A 20210-nucleotide genomic window follows, 5' to 3' on the forward strand; every position below is an offset into this window, starting at 1 on the left:
CGTTGCAAGCAAAGCCTAGATCTCTACTTCATGCATTTGCGAGCCTACTTCTTCTCGACAGTCGAGCTGATGTACTGAGTCTCACCAGCCTGTCCGTTCTCCCAGACCTGGTACTTGCTGCTCTCGTCAGCACTTCCGTCTTTCGCGAAAGCCCGTGTGTCGCCTGTGTAGCTGCTGGTGCGACGCAAGAGTGCTCGTACCGCGTGGCTCGCGAGCGCGATCGCAGCCGCGTCACAGCGCGGACACCCCCAAAGAACTCCGTTCAGACACAGGCCGGAGTTCAGACACAGGCAACTCATTTACTCACACGTTGACGGCGGCACGCTTCTCGGCGGCAACGCGCTCAGACCCCTGAAGAGCCTGGCGGACGGCGCGCGAGGCGATCTGGGTGTACTTGTTCCAACTGCAGTCGAAATTAGGAGCATGCAGGTTCGGCGGTATCGCGTCAGACGTGATCGGTCGAGTGTTTCCAAGTCCGTGTCACAACACCGCATTTCCATCGCACAGCCAAGAAAACGGCGATCAAGAATAGGTAGATTGAGGAGACATTGTCGACGGTTTGCAAAAGCGACAGAAACGAAGCAGAAGCGCCGAGCCGAATCATATTCGATTATCCGTCCAGAAACGAGTAATGTCGTTCCAAGTCCAGCAGAATGGTCAAGATGAGGCGACCGAGCAACAGGAGGTATTCGCAAACCATGCACGCAGAGTTCATTGTTGCAGCATTCGCGGGGCATCCGGTGGAAGCGCAAGTCGTCGGTCACAGGTGTTTTCGGGCATGTCGGAAACGTGTAGTCGAAAATACGCGAGGAAGGGTCGAAATCGAGACGGGAAAAGCACAGTCAGCATCAAATTCCGATCGTCACCTCGTTGACGTCTGTACGCACGACATGAACTCGCGCCAGGCGGACATTTTGAGTAGAGTTGGTGGTTGGTGGTGGTGGTGAGGAGGGCTGTTGCACCGCTCAACTCGTCCCAGCGCGAGCCCTACCGAGCCAGCCAGCCAGCAACCAGCGGCACGGAAGGTCGGACTTTGAATACCTCCGACAGTGTGGCACCACACCTATTTGTATCAATCTCACTCTTCTCTTATCTGATAATAACAATACTGCTATGCATAGAAACGAAAAGAGACTGTAAAGCTACACTACTGGTGATGCATCACGGGCACCGGTGCCGCCGGAGATCGTGCGTCGCCTGTTGGGTCGGTGGAAATACGTTGAGGGGGAAGCGGGTGGTTGCTCATCTTCGCCTAGAGGAGTGTGGTCGTCATCGTCATTATCATCCTCCATGTCGTCCCAAATGTGTTCGTCCGGGAGCGCAATGATACCTGTTCCGGTGTCGAACGACAGCCGTCTGGGGATCTCCGGCTCCTGGCGGGGCTCTGGAGTAGGGTCGCGCCAGGGGTTGGAGGGTGTAGAAGAGTAGTCGGATGCGTACGCAGGATGCGAGTTGACGGTCAAACTGCTCTCCTCGCGACGTGTCCGGGAAGCCTGGTCACCTGACGAGCTCTCAACAGGCCCGCCTGTGAGCCAGTCCGTAGGAACTGATGTCGAAGAGCTGGCGCGCGTCGCATCGTCCGGCAATGTTTCAGGTCCACCACCGTGACGGCGCAGACGCTGAGCCACCTTGCGGCGGAATGACAGCACAACACCACGGCGCTGAGCTGCTGTGTCGCCAAACGCAGCGGGACGAGCCTTGCTAGGAAGCCAGGGCTTCGGGAGCTTGCCAGACAGCGCCGGATGAGCGTATCTCCTCTTGCCCGTGTTCAAAACCCCGTAATAGAAGTTACCCATCGGAGGTTGACTGTAATCGGTGCGCTTGTCGGCTGGTGCGACCCACATAGTGTCATCGTTGACCGCGTAACGTCGGTGGTTGAGGCCAGTAAGGGTGCCGTGGTGTGCTGCAGCGCCCTCACCCTCGGGGTGGAAGCCAGTGACCTCGTCGATGCTCTCCCCGCGCTCGACCTCGCAGATGCTGCTCAGGGCCGTGTACTTGCTAAGAGGCTCAAAGTCGCGCGACATCACGTAACCCCAAAATAGAGTGTAGGCAATGAGGGGCACCATGCACGCCACATACCAGAAGTGCTTGGACAAAGACAATAGTCCGGTCATGAACAGCTGGAAGATGATGAGCGCCACGAGGATGCGGTCGAAAGTGATACGCCATGCCTCGCCGTTCGACTCGTACGGCTTGAAGTAAATGAACAAGAGCTTGTACTTGTACACGAGATCTGAAGTGAGCACAGCCCCACGTCTGGAGAGATTCGCTGAACTCACAGGCCATTCCAAAGAAGATTGCGCCGAAAACGAGGATCAGCGGGGAGACAATGCTGTAAACGAGGGTGACAGTGAAGATGAGCAGCATCTGCGGGTACACCCAGCCATAGTTGATGCTTGGAGGGGCGTTGATCTCGGCGTAATCGCGGGGTGTCTTGGAACCGAAGTGGCCCGATGGAGACCGAATGTAGCCCCAAGCGAGGTTGAAGAGCGGCCCGATGTTCAAAATCGACAAAGGCATCAGGCCAAGGCCGTACAGCATGACGTAGGAGATCATGAAGTAGCGGGCCTTCGATGTCCGAAGAGCTATCGCAAGCTTCTCTGCGATCTTGGATGGGTTGTCTGCCAAATCCCGCACAAACTGCCAGTAGGTGGTGGTGATCAGGAAGATGAAGAGAACAGTCATGAGAAGGTAGAGATAGTATCTTAGAGTTAGTGAGAGCCGCGTGACAGATGACTTACTTTCTGGTCAGAGAGTACTCGACAGCGCTCCTCGACTTGAAGCCTTGCTGATAACACAGCCACTCCAGAAAGAAAGGGAGCAGGCTGTTGAACGAAATCAGGATCAGAGTCGGACCAGTGTTCTGGATGAACGCTCCAGCACGCGGGTTGTTCTTCATGAAGCGCCAGAGCCAGGGCGCAACCTTCTTGATTTCCTTATCGGAAAGGAAGGCTCCAAAGAAGGACACAGGAATCGCCCAGAACAACAGAAGCAGAACCATGATCACCATGACGGCAGCGCTGCGAATGTGGCGCTCGCGGCTGGGCATGGCCACCGTGCTCCAGAGAACGTCGCGTGGCTCTGGGGCGAGTGTCGTGACCATCTGCGAGTGTTCGTTGAAATGAACGACCTGTGCAGCCTCCTGGGCGGATTTCGCGTGCTCGAAAGTGACGAAAGCGACGTCTGTTGCGGGGAAGAGCCCAGTCTTGCGCAAAAGACGCACGCCCTCGTCCGCCGCCCAGAACCTGTCCTCCCAGTACTGGATGGCATCGACGGCCCGGCTGATGACGCTGGGACGCACCGTGGGGCGAGGCTTAGTGGACTTCACGCCGGCATACCGTAACCTGAGACTCTCAGGGTCATCGGGCAGGTCAGAGGTGTCAACATTCTCCTCTCCAGCATTGTTCCCAGCGCTGTTGTTGTTGTTGCTGTCATCTGTCTCGACCAGAGTGCCCTCGTTGAGTTGAGAGAGTGACCGAGGACCGTCCTCGATGCCGCCCTTCTGCTTACGGTAGACTTCCGAGTCGTAACCAGGGGCGTCAGCAGGGTTGCCTACCCACTGGACCCATGCTCGTTCAAGTTCGAGCAGAGCATCTGTGCGTCTCCGTAGTGCCTCTTTGAGGGCGCTCAGGTGACGACATATGCTGACGCTCTCAACCTCCCAGCCACATCCCTCGAAGTACTCAGCCAGCGCTCGATCGCCCCGATAATGTGGGGGAATATCGGTAACGAGCACAGTCCGAGACGGAACCGAATGGATCAGCTGCAACGCAAACGATTGCCGGGCCGCAACAAAACGATGGAAGTAGCGGTGAAGGAACCCAAGAAGGATCAGCGTGATGGTCCACGTCGCGATAAGTTGAAGGCCCGCGGGCATAACCGGATCGACCAGAGCATCGAATAGTGTCTGGGGAAGCGTCGAGTTGATCCCCGCCCAGGGAATCTCAAGGGTGGCAACATGAGTGCTGTTCGTGATGACATCCTTCGGGCCTGGTCCGACCTTACCCAGCTGTCGTTAGTCGATGCATTTCATCGCGAAGCACCCACCCAGGACTCGAATGGAAGCAATATCAGTGTCACAATCGCCGCTAGTCCCGCCAGAAGTGAGAAAAACACGAAGGACATTCGGAAGAAGCTCAAGAGCTGCTGTCAGACACACCAATTCTGTTGCACTTACGACGGAGGCGTCTAGGCCCACTGTCTGAAGTACGACGAAATCACTCGTCTTCAGAGTTGGCATAATCCATCCGAAGAAGCGATTTCCGTTGGCCTTGAGGACATCAGATGTGTGTGCCAGTGCCGGGGAGAAGTCTGCAGCATCAGCAATGACTCAAAGCTCCGCCGCGCTCACCCTTCAGCCTCGTACGAGGCATGTAAGCCACCGGCCATCGTGTCCTGAGGAAGCAGAAGAGAAGGAACGAGGAGATGCCGATAGCCAGCGAGAGAGCCAGCTGAGTGGAGAACCATGGACCTGGATGTTAGTCGACACTCTTGTTTGCCACCGAGTGCTAACCTTCAAAGTTGCCTGCATGTCAGCGCTGACCTCTGTCGACAGTGTCTGTGCGGCCGTAGGAGGCCGGCACCAGGACGCATACAACTCACGCCTAGGTGGGGTCCCAGGGGGAAGATCTGGGTCTGTGTCGTTACCGTTGCCCACGAGCACCGCTGTCCAGGTCGACATGGTGTCGTGGAGAATGCTGTTATGATCTATCAACGACGTGACAACAAACGTACGGTTGTCTAATCGGCTTCGTTGGGTGGCAATCGACGAGCCGATGACGTCGTGCCTGAACCGGTCACGTACGCGATCGTTCCGCGTGGCAAATGAGGTGGACCCAAACTGATAAGCGTCGCCTCGATCAGCTCGCCCCCTCAGCGCAGTCTAAATTTCGAAACGATGTCTGCGATGTCTCTTCGTACTATTGTCTCATCATCGCCTCCGACCAGCATCATGTCCTCATCGTAAGTGTCCTATCCGGTTCCCTGCGCACCTGATGGTGCGCGCTATAAATGAAGAGCGGAAGCGTTTTCCCCATTGGCACCTCTTGACTCAGATCGAGTGACCTCTACCACACCTTGAGTGGGGATATGTCACCTGGTCGATGCTCTCACTGGACAATCTGATGCAACCCACGAAACCTTTTCTTTTTCGTATCACGAAGCTGACAAGCAGTGTATCATAGAGTCCTTCGCCCCAAGTCGGGAAATCTCGCTTCTCTATCTATAGTTGTAGACAGCTTGTTGTAGCATTCGTCTGGGGACATGATGTGACAAGAGTTCCGCGACAATACCGTACAGGTTCTGTTTGTCTTGCTGCAAGGTACCGATTGTTGTCCGCTACATCTACTCATGACCCCATCACGGTCATTTGTAGAGCGCTGACCTGAAATATGACGTGCTGCATGTCTCGGTGAACGCTGATGCGACCAACTTCAGGTTCAAACAGACACCTGTGTAAATTGTGTTGCTGTTCACTGTTCATGGAGGAAAGGATAATACATGCTAGGTGTGTATAGACCGCAGTTACAACAGATATCAGCACGTCGTCAGTACTCAGTCAGTTCGTAAATCACGGTTGCAGAAGTGCAGCAGAGCTGCAGCTGTTGTGCCCGAAGGCTGCGCGAAGCGCGGGTAGGAACGGTGTCCCGGGACCAGAAACTGGTGTAGACTCCTGTCGGGCAACCAAAGGCTGCACACAATCAGAGAGCCTCCGCGGTACACATTCATTTGTGCAACTGCCAGTGGGAGGTCCCCCGCGGGTTATAGGCCAATGAAGTGATATACATCCCATATCCCACACGCCCCTCTACTCTACGAGAGCAGCTTAGCGGGAGACGATACCGTCGAAGCGCTGCTTGAACCAGGCAACGGTCTGCTCGGGCTTAACCCTGTGGGGAGCACCGACGCGGCCGACCTTCTGCTTGCGGCGGGCAATGCGCATGCCGGGGCGGCCCATGATGACGTAGAAGTCCATACCGAAGATACCGATTCCGGGGTCGTACTTGATACCGAGGTCGATGTGCTCGTCGATACCGAAACCGAAGTTGCCGGTCTCGGAGAAGTTGCGGCGGCGGAGCTCGTACTCCTTGACCTTGAGGGCGCGCTCAAGGACCTCCTCGGCCTTGGGGCCGCGGATGGTGACGTGGCAAGCAATCTTCTCGTTACGACGGATCTGGAACGAACGGACGGTGTAGCGAGCCTTAGAGGTGACGGGGGTCTGACCAGTAAGCTGCTCGAGCACCTTGGAGGCACGAGTGAGACGGTCACCGGACTCTCCGACGGAGATGTCTGCAAATGTCAGAAACGATTCAAGCGCCTTCGTCTCCATTCGCAGAATACGCACTGATGACGAGCTTCTCGATGCGGAGCTCCTTCATCGGGTTGACGGGGGCGGACTTCTCGGCCTGACATTATTAGTAATCTTCCTTGAAAATGTTGACAGCTTGTCTCCCAATCCCGCGCGATATCGATTCCAGCTTGACTCCTTCCCGTCCTCTTCTCTGCGCGCGAGCTCCAGCGACGAGCATTTCTCCATCTCCGTCGTTGCGCCTTGTCCGCCGCACTTCGAGTGTCCTTTTCCTTCCTCGTCCGACACCACTTGGCACTTCCTTCCTCCGCAGATCCGAGTCCGCTCCTCCGTCTCGGTCTCCTCTTCGATCGATCGCGCGGGTTCGGGGGTCGGCAAGCATTTCTCGGACGTACCATTTTGATGGACTGCGACGTTAGCAGGGTTTCTGGGCACCTCTGGCGGCTACTCACTGTGTTGATGGATAAGGATACCTGTAGCACCACTACCGACAATCAACGAGACTGGCTGGCGAAACCTGAAAGAGGGCAGCCGTGGGAAACCACTTTTCGTTAACGCCGACAGAAACTTTTCCCCGACTTTGACGGCGGTCTTCGCCCCCACGTGGCAATACCGATGCGTCCGACCTTCCCGCTTAGCCCACTACCTTTGCTGGAACTGTGATGCATGCTGAGCTTGGTGGGCCGATACATGATACTAATCGTGTCTACGCATGACGACCAGGAATGCTGAACCTGTCGCGTTGCAGCTGCAACTCTGGTTAAAAAGCGTCCAGCTTTCACAGCTACAGGAGGACAGCATTCAAGAAGCACGCACATCGCAACTTCAGGTGTTACTGCCGTGCAGGCAGACGACACACGGTTTGAGAAGACAGGTGAAGGGGGGCGGACCATCTATCCGCTCGTGAGCTCCGACCGCGTGCATTGCGACATTGAAGGCAGTCCTGAGACCCCGCGTCACAGAGTCAGCTCGGCCGTGCTCTCTTGACGCTGACTGGCCAGCGATTGATCTCTGCGATCGATGACAGGGTACCGAGTTCGACGACGTCGAGTTGCCGAGGTCTGTCAGGCACGGCAACCACACATCCGAACCGGCTACCCCCTTCTGCCCCAGCCGGCGGTTACCGCGCTCACGAGCCCACGCTCAGTCACCTCGCCGCAATTGTCTCGTGACTCGGGTCAACGTTGCATCCTCCTTACTCATCAACTGCATCACAATCGACTCTGTGGACAGCAACCACATGCCTGCAGCGACGCCCGCTTTCCGTTTCCAAGACCTCGCCGTCGAACTCCAGTTCGCGATACTTGACGAGGTTATCAGCCTATCGCCGTCTGATCTCTGCGCCGCCGCCGTCGTCTGCCAGACGTGGAACCAATATGTGACTCCCCATCTCTACCGGCACATCACATTGACCAAGTCGAACCGCGAGGCCGTCTTCGCTGGCCTCGGTCTCGACTATCTCTCCGCCTTTGCGCTCGAATCACGAGCTGATGATGTGCCAGCGGTCGACACGACCCCGAACCGCAAGGTCCAAGCGCTGTCACATGTCAAGACGCTCGCTATTTCAGATTCGAGCGGAGCCCTTGCGCTGGCTGAGGCCCTGGTCACCCACGATGGGGTCTTGAGCAACGTCGAGGACATCTCCATTGGCTCCGCCTTGTTCCGCCACCTCGTCAACAGCGGTCTCGCCGCATTCGGACGGCCCCGATCGGGCTCTGCCTTCATGGGCGAGACGCTGGTGGCGCGGCTGAAGCCGAAACGCGTCCACATCGATTACCCGGCCTCGCGAGTGCTTGGTTCGTCCGCGTTCGATCCCGTCCTGCTGGCACGCGTACTGGCTGTCCTCATGATTGACTGGAACCCTGAAACTGTCGACTATCACGGAGTTGGCTCTGACTTTCCGCCCGTCCTGGGTGCCATGTCACGTATTCACTGCGCGCCTTGCATGCCGGCAGACGGAGAGTGGGATGACTGTGACGGCCTTGCCTGCGGCAGTCATGGAGCTCTCGTGAGGATGCACCTCCGAAGGCTTTTCGGTCAGCACGCCCGTGACGAGCTGCTCGAGGCTATCGCGGAGGGAGCCGACCCTACCGACGACGAGGACCTCGACCCCGATGATGTCCCGGATGCGCTCCAGGCCAAGGTTGAGTACCACGGGGTGCCGTGCATCGTGGGCGCCGACATGGACGCTTTCCTCCGCAAGACTTTCGCTCATTGGCCGGTGGAGATTGATATTGGTGAACGCGTCGCCTTCTACCCTTGATATCATTCTCTTCGAACCGTACTAAGTGTCGTGATCTGAAGGTTCGCCTCGGTTGTAATTTAATGTTGTAGAGTAAAGGAACGCGGGTATTGAGCCATCAGAAGTCGCTATCACAGGGAGGTGCGAGAGTGCAGCAGAGCAGAGTCATGTACATGCATGGGTAGTAAGGCAAAGTTGGGCATGACGAGCAGCCGTTTGTGAAGTGAAGTGGGGCCATGCACGGGCAATGTTGGCGAGGTACGAAGGGTATGAATGTGTGGTACTGTGGGGTGGGACTGGACGGATGGGAGATAAGATGGAAAGAAGCCGAGGGTATGACGCTGGTACGGCGATTACGCTGGGACCCAGATTCGGAGCCGTCTTCCTCGTTCGACGGCCGCACACGCAATTCCTGCACAGCATGCCCTTCCCTCCTTCTTCATCGCTCTGTTTATCATCCGTCTCCTCTATCGACCTTCATTGCACTCGGTGACCGCTTTCTGAGTCACCGGTACCTGCGACGAACAGCAGCCCCGCTCCCGCCATGAGGTCCGACAAGGTCCAACAACGCAAGGAGGACCGGACGTTGAGCGAGAACAGCCATGCCAACGCCCAACCACCTCCTCCTTACACGCCTGCGCAGTCTGGGGTTACAGCAGGGTCGTCCACCCAACCACACTTTGCAGCGGCGGCCTCTGCGTCTGACGATGTACCCTCAGAGCGTGAGTGGCGAGAGTGACGCTGGGCTGACAGGTGATAGTGAAGGTTCCGTGGGGCACCCAGGTCAAGGACGGGAAGGTCCAGGTCGATTGTGATGATATCAGTCCTCCCCAGCCTGCTGGACAGGGTACTGTGATGCCGGTAGGAGCTGGTGCTATGGGCCTCGACAACTGCCCTCCCCTGAATGTGGTGATGTTCGTCATTGGAACCAGGGGTGAGCTCTCATATCTCTTGCCAAGCTCACAAGCAGGCGACGTGCAGCCGTACATCGCCCTTGCTCTGCAGCTCATCGCCAGCAAAGGTCACAGAGTCCGTATTGCCACGCACGCAGCATTCGCCGAGCTCGTGACGGAGGCGAGTGTACGTCTGGCTGGGTTGACCGACTCGAAAGGTGTACCGCTCACTGGACACCTGGAGCACTACGACATTGGCGGTGAACCAGCACAGATTCTACAGTACATGATCGGAGGTAAACGTGTGGATATGGGACATGGTCACTGACATCCAGATAAGAACCCGTCCATCGGAACCGCACCACGGGGCGAGCAGAGCAATCTCGTTGCCAAGCGAAAGATGACGAGGCAGACGCTCATGGGATGCTACCGGGCGTGCTTTATGCCCTGCGAAAGCACAGGTGTACCGTTTGCTGCAGATGCCATCATCAGCAACCCCGCCGCCTTAGGCAACATCCATATCGCTGAGGCCCTTGGCATTCCATTGTCAATGTCATATAGTGAGTGACAGAGCCAACTCTGACGCTGACTTGCAGCAATGCCGTGGACGCCAACATCAGCGTCCCCCCATCCGCTAGTGACACTGGCCAACACGCACGGCTCGCAGACCCGGGACAACTACTCCAGCTACATCATGGCCGATATACTGTGAGAAATTAGAGTGCGCAGTCGGCTCACGACGAGATTGTATCAAGGCTTGGGTGACGTGATCAACGACTTCCGCATCGTTACCCTCGGTCTTCAAGCTCTCAGTCTGTCTCGTATACCAGAGGCCATCAGGGCGCTGGGAGTACCCTGGACATATGCTTGGAGCGAAAGTCTTCTACCCAGACCTCATGATTGGGGGCGACACATTGGTGCGTATGCACATAGAAGCTTTCTGATGTCCAGATGTTGTCGGTTTTTTCCAGGTGCCGCCCTCATCCCGGGCCCCTAAGATCTCCCAAGAACTATTCGAATTTTTAAGCGATGGGCCGTCCCCAATCTACTTCGGGTGAGCGAACGATCCCCCTCCGGCTGACGCTAGCTTCGGGTCCACCCCTATACAAAACGCCACCGAGTTGACTGGTCAGAAGATAGTAAGGTAGAGCTGCCACTGACAGTGCAGACACTATACTTGCCGCAGTCAAAGAGACGGGCGTCCGCGCTATCCTTCACTCAACCTGGACCGAGTCAGAGGCACCGTGCGGTGCCGTTTCCAAGGGGGTGTTTATAGCAACAGGTATGTGGGTTGCGTTCTCGGTGATTCTGACAACACAGAGCCTCTTCCGCATAGCTGGCTGTTCGCCGAGGGCCGGGTATCGGCCGTCTGCCACCACGGAGGTGAGCTACCAGTGGAGGCCCGCTGACGATGAAGGAGCCGGCACCACCGCCGCAGGGTTGAAGGAGGGGCTTCCGACCGTCGTAATCCCATTTTTTGGCGATCAAACGTGAGTTGAGAGTTCGACAGGTAGCACACTGACGATATCGCAGGATGTGGGGCAACGCAGTGCATGCCGCCGGCGCGGGTCCTCGCCCAATTCCCGCTGAGAGACTAACGGCATCGCGTCTTGTAGAAGCGATCAGAGCTGTTCAGTCAACAGAGATCCGGGCTGGGGCAGTCAGACTCGGTAAGAGGCTCAGCCGTGTGAATGGTGCCGCCGCAGGCGCGGAGAGCTTCTACCGTCATCTGCCACTCGGAAACATGATGTGAGTCTGACTATTCCTTCCGCCGTCTGACCAAACAGGTGTCAAGTTGATCCCACACAGCCCGCACGATGGTGGTGCCAGGAGTTCTGCGTTCGGGTATCGAATGTGGCGGCAGCCGTGATCGTGGAGTCAAAGTTCATGAGCTGGCGTTCGTTCACTCCTTACCGTGAGAATTTAGTTTGGGGATCATACTGATCAATTCCGCAGGACCGATCGAGTACAACACTGCTGGATACTATCGCGATCCACGCGAATCGCTCGATGGCACGGGATCGAGCATTGGCACGCAAGAAGTGTCTGCTAAAAGCCAGCTCTACGCCCCGGTGTGTATGAAACCGCAAATTGTGGTGTGGCTGATAGCGCAGGCGAAAGACTTTAGCAACTCGCTCATCGGCATCCCCAAGGGTGAACAGCTGAGCCACTCACGGTCTGAAGCTAACGAGCACAGCTTCGTTTGACCTCGTAGGTCAAATTCAAGAGGGGTTCGACAACGTGCCAGGATACTTCGGGTCTGAGGTCCGGCGCCGAGGGAAGGTCGACAGTCTACGAAGTGGCGTCAAAGAAGGCGCAAAGGGCTTTGCGTACGGCCTGGCAGATGGGCTTTCTGGGCTCGTTATGGAACCCGTGAAGGGGGCAAAGGAGGGGGTAAGCGTTATTGGCCTCGCAAAGCTAACGTAGCAGGGACTCGGCGGCGCCATCAGTGGCACCATCACCGGCAGTAAGCTGAAGACCATCGTGCCAACTGACACCAGGCATCAACCTCGCCGCACGTGTGTCGGGCGGAGCGCTGGGAATCGTGACGCAGCCGACAGCAGGGCTCTTCCGGTCCGCGCGCAAGACCCTGGCAAGGCATGGTGCAGTGGAGGCGCGGAGCGTCTTCTGCGATGCGCGCGAGCATGCTGCGCACGCAGAGGCTGCAAAACTGGGCACCCAGGACCGCAAGGAGCTTCTTGCGGCCTGGGAGCGCGTCACGGGAAGCTACAGCATCAAACAGCGCATGAAGGAGGAGAAACAGCGCCTCGCCTCGCTCGACCAGCACTTCCGCGCCGGAGGGTCTAGTAGCCGTTCTAGCAACGACGGGCCTGAGCGCCGCAGCAGCTGGAGCTCAGACGTCGGGCGCAGGGGGAGTCTCAGCTCGGTCATGTCACGGATGAAGGGGAAGGGGAAGGAGAAGCAGCAGTCGGACACGTCGTCGAACGAGACTGCCACTCCGGCACGCTCGGTTCATTCCCGCACCACGAGCTCGAACAACCCGTACCAGCACGAACGCGAGCAGCGCATTCCGGGCAGCTACGACTCGTACGTCACCGACGAGAAGTACCCGTCGGGCGCAAGCTCGTCGCATACCTCGCCCCGCGGCGAGAGCAGCGGTCTGCCCCAGCCACGCCGCGACAGCCGCATCAGCCTCAACAGCGGCATGGACGTCGCTCTCGCCGGCACCACAGACAGGTGGTTCGGGAGCACGAGCAGCCTCGGCGGTCTGTCGACGCTGACGGCTTCGGTGACAGGGCGCTCGGGGCGCGAGATTCGCGAGGACCCGCCTATCACGCCGGAGGTCCGCGGCCGCGCCCTGCGCAAAGGGAAGGAGAAGGAGAAGCCATGATCGCAGGCACGCGAATTAGCCGGTGAAGTAGGCGGTGATGGATACCCGGCTGTTATGGAGTTAGTGGACGTATATCCAGGTGCACAGTCTGGTCACTGGTCAAGGACGTTAAGCATTTCACAGACGTGCGCCGTGCTCGGGCCAACGACTAAGTGGCGGCCGGCGCGACGGCGGATGCGAAAAACTCTATATGGACAGCGTCTAGTCTCGGGAGCCGAGTCACAGAAGTAATCAGAGCAAGCACCTTCGGGCATGACCCGAATGGAAGCAGCAAGGCTCTGTGAAGGGAGGAGGCAATAAGTAGGCATCGAGAGGTATAGTCGTGGCAGTCTGCGTGGGAGGCGACGAGCACCGCGTCATGGTGCGGTTGGTGCGCAGCAGGGATGTAAACAGCACACAACAGAGAGAATGCCCGAAGTTGAGTGGGCGATTCCCCGACGCTGCGTGCTGTACGTGCTTTACTAGCGTGCGTTGTTCGCTGCTGCGCAGGTGCTGAGATGCGCGATGCGCGGTGGGCGGTGCGTGCTGCGTATTGCGTCACACTACCGAGCAAACGGACAGATGTGCACGGAAGGACGCGCGAGATGACGTGGGATTGGCATGCGTGCATGCGGGATTGAGAACGAATTTCGAGGCGGGGCCGCGCGGCGGCCACGCCGCCTCGCGTATGAGATGGTAGAGACAAGAGAGCAAAAGGGGAAAAGTAACAAGAGCAGAAATAAAGCAATAGTTAAGGTCGAGATAGCGGGATATATGGATGGTGATGTGTTGCGTCGATAATGGATGAGATGGAGGGATGATGGAGAGGAAACTAGAACCTTGTATGATCACCTGATGCGCACTGTGGGTGTGTCAGCTCTGAACATGTTTGTAGAGAGAAAAGGGATCCCGAGACTGCCATTCTGTGACTTTCGGGAAGAGACGATGCAGAGAAGTTGTGGGGAGAACGGGTTGGTGGGGCAGCGCGCTGGCCTGGACGGGCATGCAACTGGCATTGCGTGGTCGGACGTTGAGCCTCGAGCGCACAGCGTTCGCAGCTCACGTCTGAACGTGCTGCGAGACACGACGCGCATGTGCGTCATAGCCATGGCGTGAGTGCAAGGATGTGCGAGCATTCTTCTCCGTGGGCCGTGGGGCTGGTGGGCTGTGTGGCTGCGGAAGATGATCAGCGGCGCCAAGGGAGATGCCGGCCGATGCCAGGCAGAGCCCCACTGATCAGCACTCCGCAGCCCCGCTCCAGTCTACGACGTCCGAACCCTCCTGGCTCCGATCACATCGGCGTCTCCGACTTCGGACCGAGGTTGGTCCGGCGCTTGTTTACAGGTCGATGCCAACGAGCATGGCGCGTTCGGCGACGACCGATGCGATGGGAGCCACAGTTGTCCTATGATACCTCCAATTCGTCAGAAAGCGTTAAGACTCACCAGAGTACATATTGGTAAGACAGTCATAACTTTACATTTACACCCGGGAGCCGAACAGCCGCATCTGTGTTCCTCGTTGTGTAACGGCGGGTGATCGTTTCGGCCGGGCGCTATCCTGTGGCCGCCTAGAATCCGTGGCGGGACATCACCAGTGAATACGCCGAATCCGGCGGTTCCTCCTGCTCCTCCGCCCTTGAACACGCCAGAGTGGGACGCTGGGTCCATATTGGTGTAGGTCGTAAGGAGGTTGTCGATGGAATGATGAGAGAGGGAGAGACGAGGCAGCGAGTCGGAATGACTTGCTGATACGGTCGCCCGGTTATCGGTCGAGGGGAAGACAGAGGGGTCAGTTGAGGAGTGGCGAGTGGTGATAGTCTAGCTCGAAGGGGTCGAGCGAGGTCCAGACTCTGATGTGTCAGATGTTCAGAGGGTGGGGAAGGTTGGCGCGGGCTTCGCGGTGAGAGCGAAGTGGGCGATGGAAAGGCGTCAAGGAGCGTTGGGAAGGAGGTAAAGGGCGGCGGCCAGCGTCCAGCGACGAATGACGGTAGCAGGTCGACAATCTAAGCGGAGGGCGGACGATGGACGACGGGTTAGGGAATGACACCGCCAGCGGTTCGATCAATAATCAATTGTGACTAGAAAGCTGAGCGTTTAAGTCAGCGTTGAGTTGTTGTTTGTGTTGTAGGTGGGAGGAAGTGGAGCCGTCAAGGCTTGAAGAGGTTGAATGCGTGAAGTGAATAAAGGGACGGAACAAGAAGGTCGAAAGAAATGGAGAATGCGGATAGAGGAGCAGAGTTGAGAAGACGGACGACTTTACGTCCCATCATCATTAAAAGGGGCTGACTGGATGACCCAGGGGGGGGAGGCCGAGCACACTCAACGAGCTGTGCAGCAAGCCGTGAGGGTGGCGGACGAGGCTGTTTCCGAACAGACGGGTCGGCTGGGAGGACCATGAGGGCTGAAGGAGCGGCAGGGGACCTCATGCACCGCGTGTTCTACCCATTGATCTCCTCGGCCCCTACGTTTGGTACACAGCTTGGCGACGGCACTGTTCAGGTCGCATGGACCTTCAGGTTCGCTGGCTGATGGGCTTGCGATGGCTTGCCAGGGCGCACCTCGTTGGGCGTTTGAGAGTTTGGAGAGAATATGCAAAGGTACTCACCTGTGAGGTCTGTGTATCTCCGTCTTCCGTCCTACTGTCGCGTGCGGGATGTGGGTGAGGCTGTGTGAACGCCGAGCCTTCACCACTGGCGAACCAGTTGCTGCAGTCGCTGAAGTTGTGGGGCGTCCTGTCAGACAACGCCCGATACGTGATGCGAGAGCGATGATCGACGTGCGGTGACTTGATGCTGTGGCACGGGGCCGCCAGGAAGAGGGACGGTGCTAGCCGATCCGAAGCCCCGACAGTGATGAACTTTGCAGCAGGCTGGGCGTCCCTTTAGACAAAAGTCTGGGAAGCGTTGAATGGCGGAGGCTTGGGGTGCGATGTGAGCCACGATGTCCAAGTCGCCCAAGTGTCAGGTGTCTGAAACTGCCTCGGGTCTCGAACCGTTTGAGAACTGCGCTAGTTTGATGAACCCGTAAGCTCCGTTCGGATCCTTGAATGTGTCCTCTGCAATATTGCTGCGGACGCCGGATCGCCCGAAGCTGCCCTCTGACTAGTCGGACAGTCGGGCTCTGATGACTCTTGTGACTTTGACGGAGCTGCGCTTGACCTCAATCACCCAACCGAGGGAGTCGGGTCAGGGGTGCACAGGGGCAGCGATAAGAGGATTGAGGGTGTACTTGCCCGGGATGGTGACCTCTGTGACTCTTTAAGTGAGCAAGCGGAGGATTGTGCGTCGTGTCGAGACCTGACAGCGTGAACCGAAGGTGCAGTGAGAGCCGGAATGAGCCTCGGGTCGGACAGTGGATATCCAAGCTTGAGCGTTGATCGTTGATTGAAATGAGAGAATCGGTAGGTGCGTGGCCGCGTGCGGGGAACGGTCGTCGCGTACTTGGCGGATGTTCGTCCAGGTTCGATTACTTGAAATGGGCGCTGGTGCTGCGGCGAGTGCGCTGCGAGCGATATCGCGATACTGACTGGCTGGCGAAGAGCTGGCTTGCGCTGGCTTGTTGGGCTGAGTGGTTTTGCCTAATCAAATTGCCGCAAGAGACGAGTGGCCAGTGTGCTGCAGCTGAGGAGCCGAGGCCGAAGACTACTTCTAGTCCTTGGTCCGGATCCCGAGGGTCTCGACTCTCGTCGAGTGGAACTCTCGGACTCTGGGTTGGGCCAAGGGGTACGCGAGGGCGTTGGAAGGCGTCGATGGCGTCAAGGGCGTCCGGGGGTGGCTTCTCTCAGGTGGTTGTCCGTATCTGCAGTTGTCGTTGCCGCAGATGCCGGTCGGACCTGAGACTGCGGCACGTCTATGGGGAAGACGTCTGCGAGGACCGTGAGGGCTGGAGGGACGACCAGAGTGCTTCCTAAGCCTTCGGGGAAACCACTGGGGTTGAACAAGCTCAGACGAGGGCCTAGCGAGTGCTTAGACTATGGTGAGTTGTTGCGGTGAGTTCTGGGAAGCGTCTGCGCAGGTGTCTGAGTCGCACTGGAAACGATGTTCCAGCGTTGTGGTTCGTCAGCTGCAAGCTTGCGACTGTTTTCGAGTTTGTGCAAGCTTCAGCCCTGCAGGTTCAACCAAGGATACGACGTTTCGACGTTTCGGCCTGGCGTCGTTGGCGTCGCTGGCGTAACTGGCGTAACTGGTGAGCTGGGGTCCTCTGGGGCCGGAACCTGAAGCCGGTTTGGTGCTCGGAGGCTGGGCGGGGGGTTTAGGTATTGGGCCTTGCACCCGTGCGCTGTCTGTGAGATGTCGAAACGCACGAGCGCAAGCTGCGAGCAAGGTCGTGAGAGAAGGTTGTGAGAGGGGAGACTTGAGTAATGGTCGATGACTAAAGCGCTCGAGCGTCGAGAGATGTGACGGAAGGAAGGCGGAAGGGAAGCAAGGTGATAAGAGATGGGGGAAAAGGAGGTGGAGGGAAGCCGCCGGAGGACTGACTGGCGGGGTAGGCGGTGAAAGCTTGGTTAAGGATGAGGGGTCTACTCGGTGTCGTTTGTCGAGGAGGAGGGACGACGATGACGACGACGACAAGAGGAGAGGTGTGTGAGACGAAGACGAAGAAGCGAAGCGGAGAGGAATGATGAACAACAGACACGACACGAAACCGAAGCGGATGAGAGTGGACAGAGCATGCATGCAGCGTATCTGGCAAACTAGTCGGTACCTACGTACGTACAGCGGGCTGGCTCGGCTGGAAGGAAGCCATCAGGCTGCAGGCTGCAGGCAGTGTGGTAACTGGGTAACTGTAACTGGCGGGTTGCAGGCGCCAGGCGGATGATGAGAGAGAGATAGCCAGCTTCCAGGCAGAGTACCCAGAGTCCAGCCAGGCCGGCGGGGCCGGAGCTCTGCTAGCTATGGCGGCCAAGGGCGGAGGGAAGATCGTCAATAGGAATTTGGCTCAGGTGCGCTGACTCGACTAGCGTTCATACGCTCATCTGTCAGATCCTCTCGACCCCTTCTAGCTCCCCTGTCCCTCTGCCGGCATCCTCGCGACCAGTAACCAGTGTACCCAGACATGAAGTGACCACAGATGGTGGCGTAGGGCAAATGAGGCATGTGCTGGGTGGGTCTATGGGTCTTGCTGGCGTAAGGTGTCTGCTGCAATTGACTGCCCGCTGACAAGCTTGCAGCCGCTGAGCTAACCTGGCCAAGCTCAGCGAAGCCAAAGCCAAAGCAAGCGAAAACCTCAGCGCGAACCGAGTTGACTCCGTAGCGCGAAGGGGTTCGCGACGCTGCGGTGCTTTGTTGCCTAGGAGGACTGGAGAAGGGCAGGGTCCGGCCAGGGTGGCCAGGGAACACAGGGACGGACTGTCATGTCAATCGGTACCGCGCAGTCCAGAGAGTCCAGCCAGTCCAGCCATGTCAGCCAGGCAGACGATCCAGGCCATGGAGGCTCGACACGCTAAACAGGCCATACGGGGCCACGGGGCACTCTTAGTGCTTGGCCAACTGGGCCAGGCTGTCCAGGCGGGCTCCAGGCTCTGTGCCTACGCCGCCGTCCGTTAGGCCCCGTCCCTGTGCTTCCTCTGCGGCCTCTTAAACTCTCTGAACGTCGCCTTCCCCGCCTACCGCCAGCGGAGCCTGCAGAGCCAAGTTTTCGTGTGCACTGGCTTGCTGCATTCAGCATCCCCAGCCGGGCCAGCCAGGCACGCACGATTCAGCCCTCGCTGCTCCAGTCGCTCCGGCCGCAGATTCCAGTGCTCCGTATCGCCCGAAACCTGCAGTCAGTAGCACCCAGCACCAGAGCCCCAGCAGCCGCAGTGCAACGCTCGCAACCACGCCGCGTTTTGCGTTTCGTCCTGTGCCTTCCGTCCCAGTTCCCTTCGTACCTCGAGCACCACTGCACGCCGACGTCGTCGCGGTCCGACGACCCGAACGTCGCAGCCCGCCTCGGTCAGCACAGCCTCTTTGCTGCTGACGACAAGGAGAAGCGCTCGCCAGTCGCAACTCGTATCAAACCAATTACCGGTCTGCGAGCGATGAGTGCATGAGTGCTTGCGCACATGCGTACGACGTAACGTGCAGGGCTAGTAGGGCCGCGAGCAGTGGGCTGCCGGAGGCCCGCGGAGTCACTCCGCATTAGTGACGCTTGGGGCGGCAGCACGGCTATTCATGCCGCTCCTAGGTCAAACATGAGCAGACAGTGGAGTATCTCACGACAAGAAGACACAACAGGCTAGTATCATAGATCCTAGTCTGCGGTACAGCAGCTACAACAGCCTTTACACTCCTGATTCCCGCTGCTATGCATCCTTAGGGTCGCCTGTCAAGGACTTCTAGAGCGAACCGAAAACGCGCACAACAGCAGCCTGCCGCCCGCAGCAGTTAGAATGGATTGTTGTTCCCTTCGTTCCCGCGCGCCAGTTGCTCCGAAGCGGCGCAAGTCCACTGCCTGAGAGACCGTACAGGTCCCGGGTCCTGGGTCCAGTTCCTCAAGCGAAAAGAGCGAGCAAGCGAAGGGGAGGGACGAAGGGGCGTGTTAAGGTTTGCGCCGGGGGCACACCGAACAGCCCAACACCAAACGAAGTAATCTGGAGGAACTAGGCCAGCTGGGGCCAGGCTCAGCCGCCAGTGTCGGCCGTGCCTTTGCCGCCGGACCTTGCTCGCCTAGTCCGCATGGCTGTCCGCATGACCTAGTGTCGAGAGCACGAGCCGAGCTAAGCTGTACGCTACGTTTAGACCGGGGGATCGGACGGCTGTGGGTATGTTGAGTCAGCCGTGTGATTCTCGAGATTAGCAGAGAAGCTATACTTGACCTTCGGCATTCTCCCTCTCTACTCATGTGACCGACTTCAAGGCTACGGACACTCTGGCCACTGAGGCAGTACGCTACTCCCACACTGGTACACTGGGCCAGGTCCGTGGCTGTGGCGCAGGCCCTCGTGTCAGCGGGCAACGGACACTGCACTAGATCCTCTGAAGCGACCGCCTGAGGATCGTATGCAGACCCGAGCAGGCGTCCACGGGCGCAGAACAAGTGCCCGCTGGGCCGCTGGCCAGGTCTGGGCGGCCCGGGCGTGGCCAGATCTATGATCCAAGATCTGCAAAGTGGTCATGCGCCATTTGTCGGTGCCGGCCGTCGCCGGCCGGCGACCGGTCCGCATCCGGTGTCCAGAAGTAGCCAGTCATCATGGTCTGCATGGTCTGGACCGGGTCCTCGCCAGTCTCCACTCTTGAGTCACCATTCATCTCATGTCTAGTCAGCAGTAAAACGTCAGCGGATGGACGGCTGGCGGCGGCTTTGTCCGCTTATCGGGGGTCCGAGATAGTGGGCATATGGGCAATCGGAAGTGGTGCGCGTGGTGCTGTGGAACGCTGGAACACGAAACGCCACCACACGCGCAAGCGCGAGGGTAGGTGGCGGTGTTGCGGCATGTCCTACTCGTCATCGAGCT

The 20210-nt window shown here is 58.1% G+C and overlaps 5 protein-coding genes across 5 annotated transcripts; 3 read left to right on the top strand and 2 right to left on the bottom strand.

Moving 5' to 3' along the window:
• Positions 1-1142: 1142 nt before the first annotated feature.
• A1Q1_02204 (uncharacterized protein) lies at positions 1143-4681 on the bottom strand (the record flags this gene model as incomplete). The annotated part of the gene is made up of 5 exons (XM_014325149.1): positions 1143-2233; positions 2280-2704; positions 2760-3990; positions 4048-4311; positions 4603-4681. 5 exons carry the CDS (start codon positions 4679-4681, stop codon positions 1143-1145), a joined length of 3090 nt encoding a protein of 1029 aa, XP_014180624.1.
• A 1143-nt stretch (positions 4682-5824) lies between these two features.
• A1Q1_02205 (60s ribosomal protein l11) lies at positions 5825-6377 on the bottom strand (the record flags this gene model as incomplete). The annotated part of the gene is made up of 2 exons (XM_014325150.1): positions 5825-6288; positions 6344-6377. 2 exons carry the CDS (start codon positions 6375-6377, stop codon positions 5825-5827), a joined length of 498 nt encoding a protein of 165 aa, XP_014180625.1.
• A 1170-nt stretch (positions 6378-7547) lies between these two features.
• Positions 7548-8570, top strand: A1Q1_02206 (uncharacterized protein; the record flags this gene model as incomplete). Its single annotated transcript, XM_014325151.1, has 1 exon — positions 7548-8570. The coding sequence occupies one exon, from the start codon at positions 7548-7550 to the stop codon at positions 8568-8570; it is 1023 nt and encodes a 340-aa protein (XP_014180626.1).
• A 523-nt stretch (positions 8571-9093) lies between these two features.
• A1Q1_02207 (glycosyltransferase family 1 protein) lies at positions 9094-12794 on the top strand (the record flags this gene model as incomplete). Its single annotated transcript, XM_014325152.1, has 12 exons — positions 9094-9258; positions 9315-9702; positions 9778-9988; positions 10039-10150; positions 10273-10359; positions 10414-10496; positions 10606-10724; positions 10779-10932; positions 10976-11191; positions 11370-11596; positions 11640-11836; positions 11997-12794. The coding sequence occupies 12 exons, from the start codon at positions 9094-9096 to the stop codon at positions 12792-12794; spliced, it is 2757 nt and encodes a 918-aa protein (XP_014180627.1).
• Positions 12795-17669: 4875 nt separating this feature from the next.
• On the top strand, positions 17670-18321 carry A1Q1_02208 (uncharacterized protein; the record flags this gene model as incomplete). Its single annotated transcript, XM_014325153.1, has 3 exons — positions 17670-17717; positions 17758-17901; positions 17968-18321. 3 exons carry the CDS (start codon positions 17670-17672, stop codon positions 18319-18321), a joined length of 546 nt encoding a protein of 181 aa, XP_014180628.1.
• Between the last annotated feature and the right edge of the window lie 1889 nt (positions 18322-20210).

The sequence above is a fragment of the Trichosporon asahii genome (assembly GCF_000293215.1).
Source record: "Trichosporon asahii var. asahii CBS 2479 unplaced genomic scaffold scaffold00050, whole genome shotgun sequence".
NCBI classification, from domain to species: Eukaryota; Fungi; Basidiomycota; class Tremellomycetes; order Trichosporonales; family Trichosporonaceae; genus Trichosporon; species Trichosporon asahii.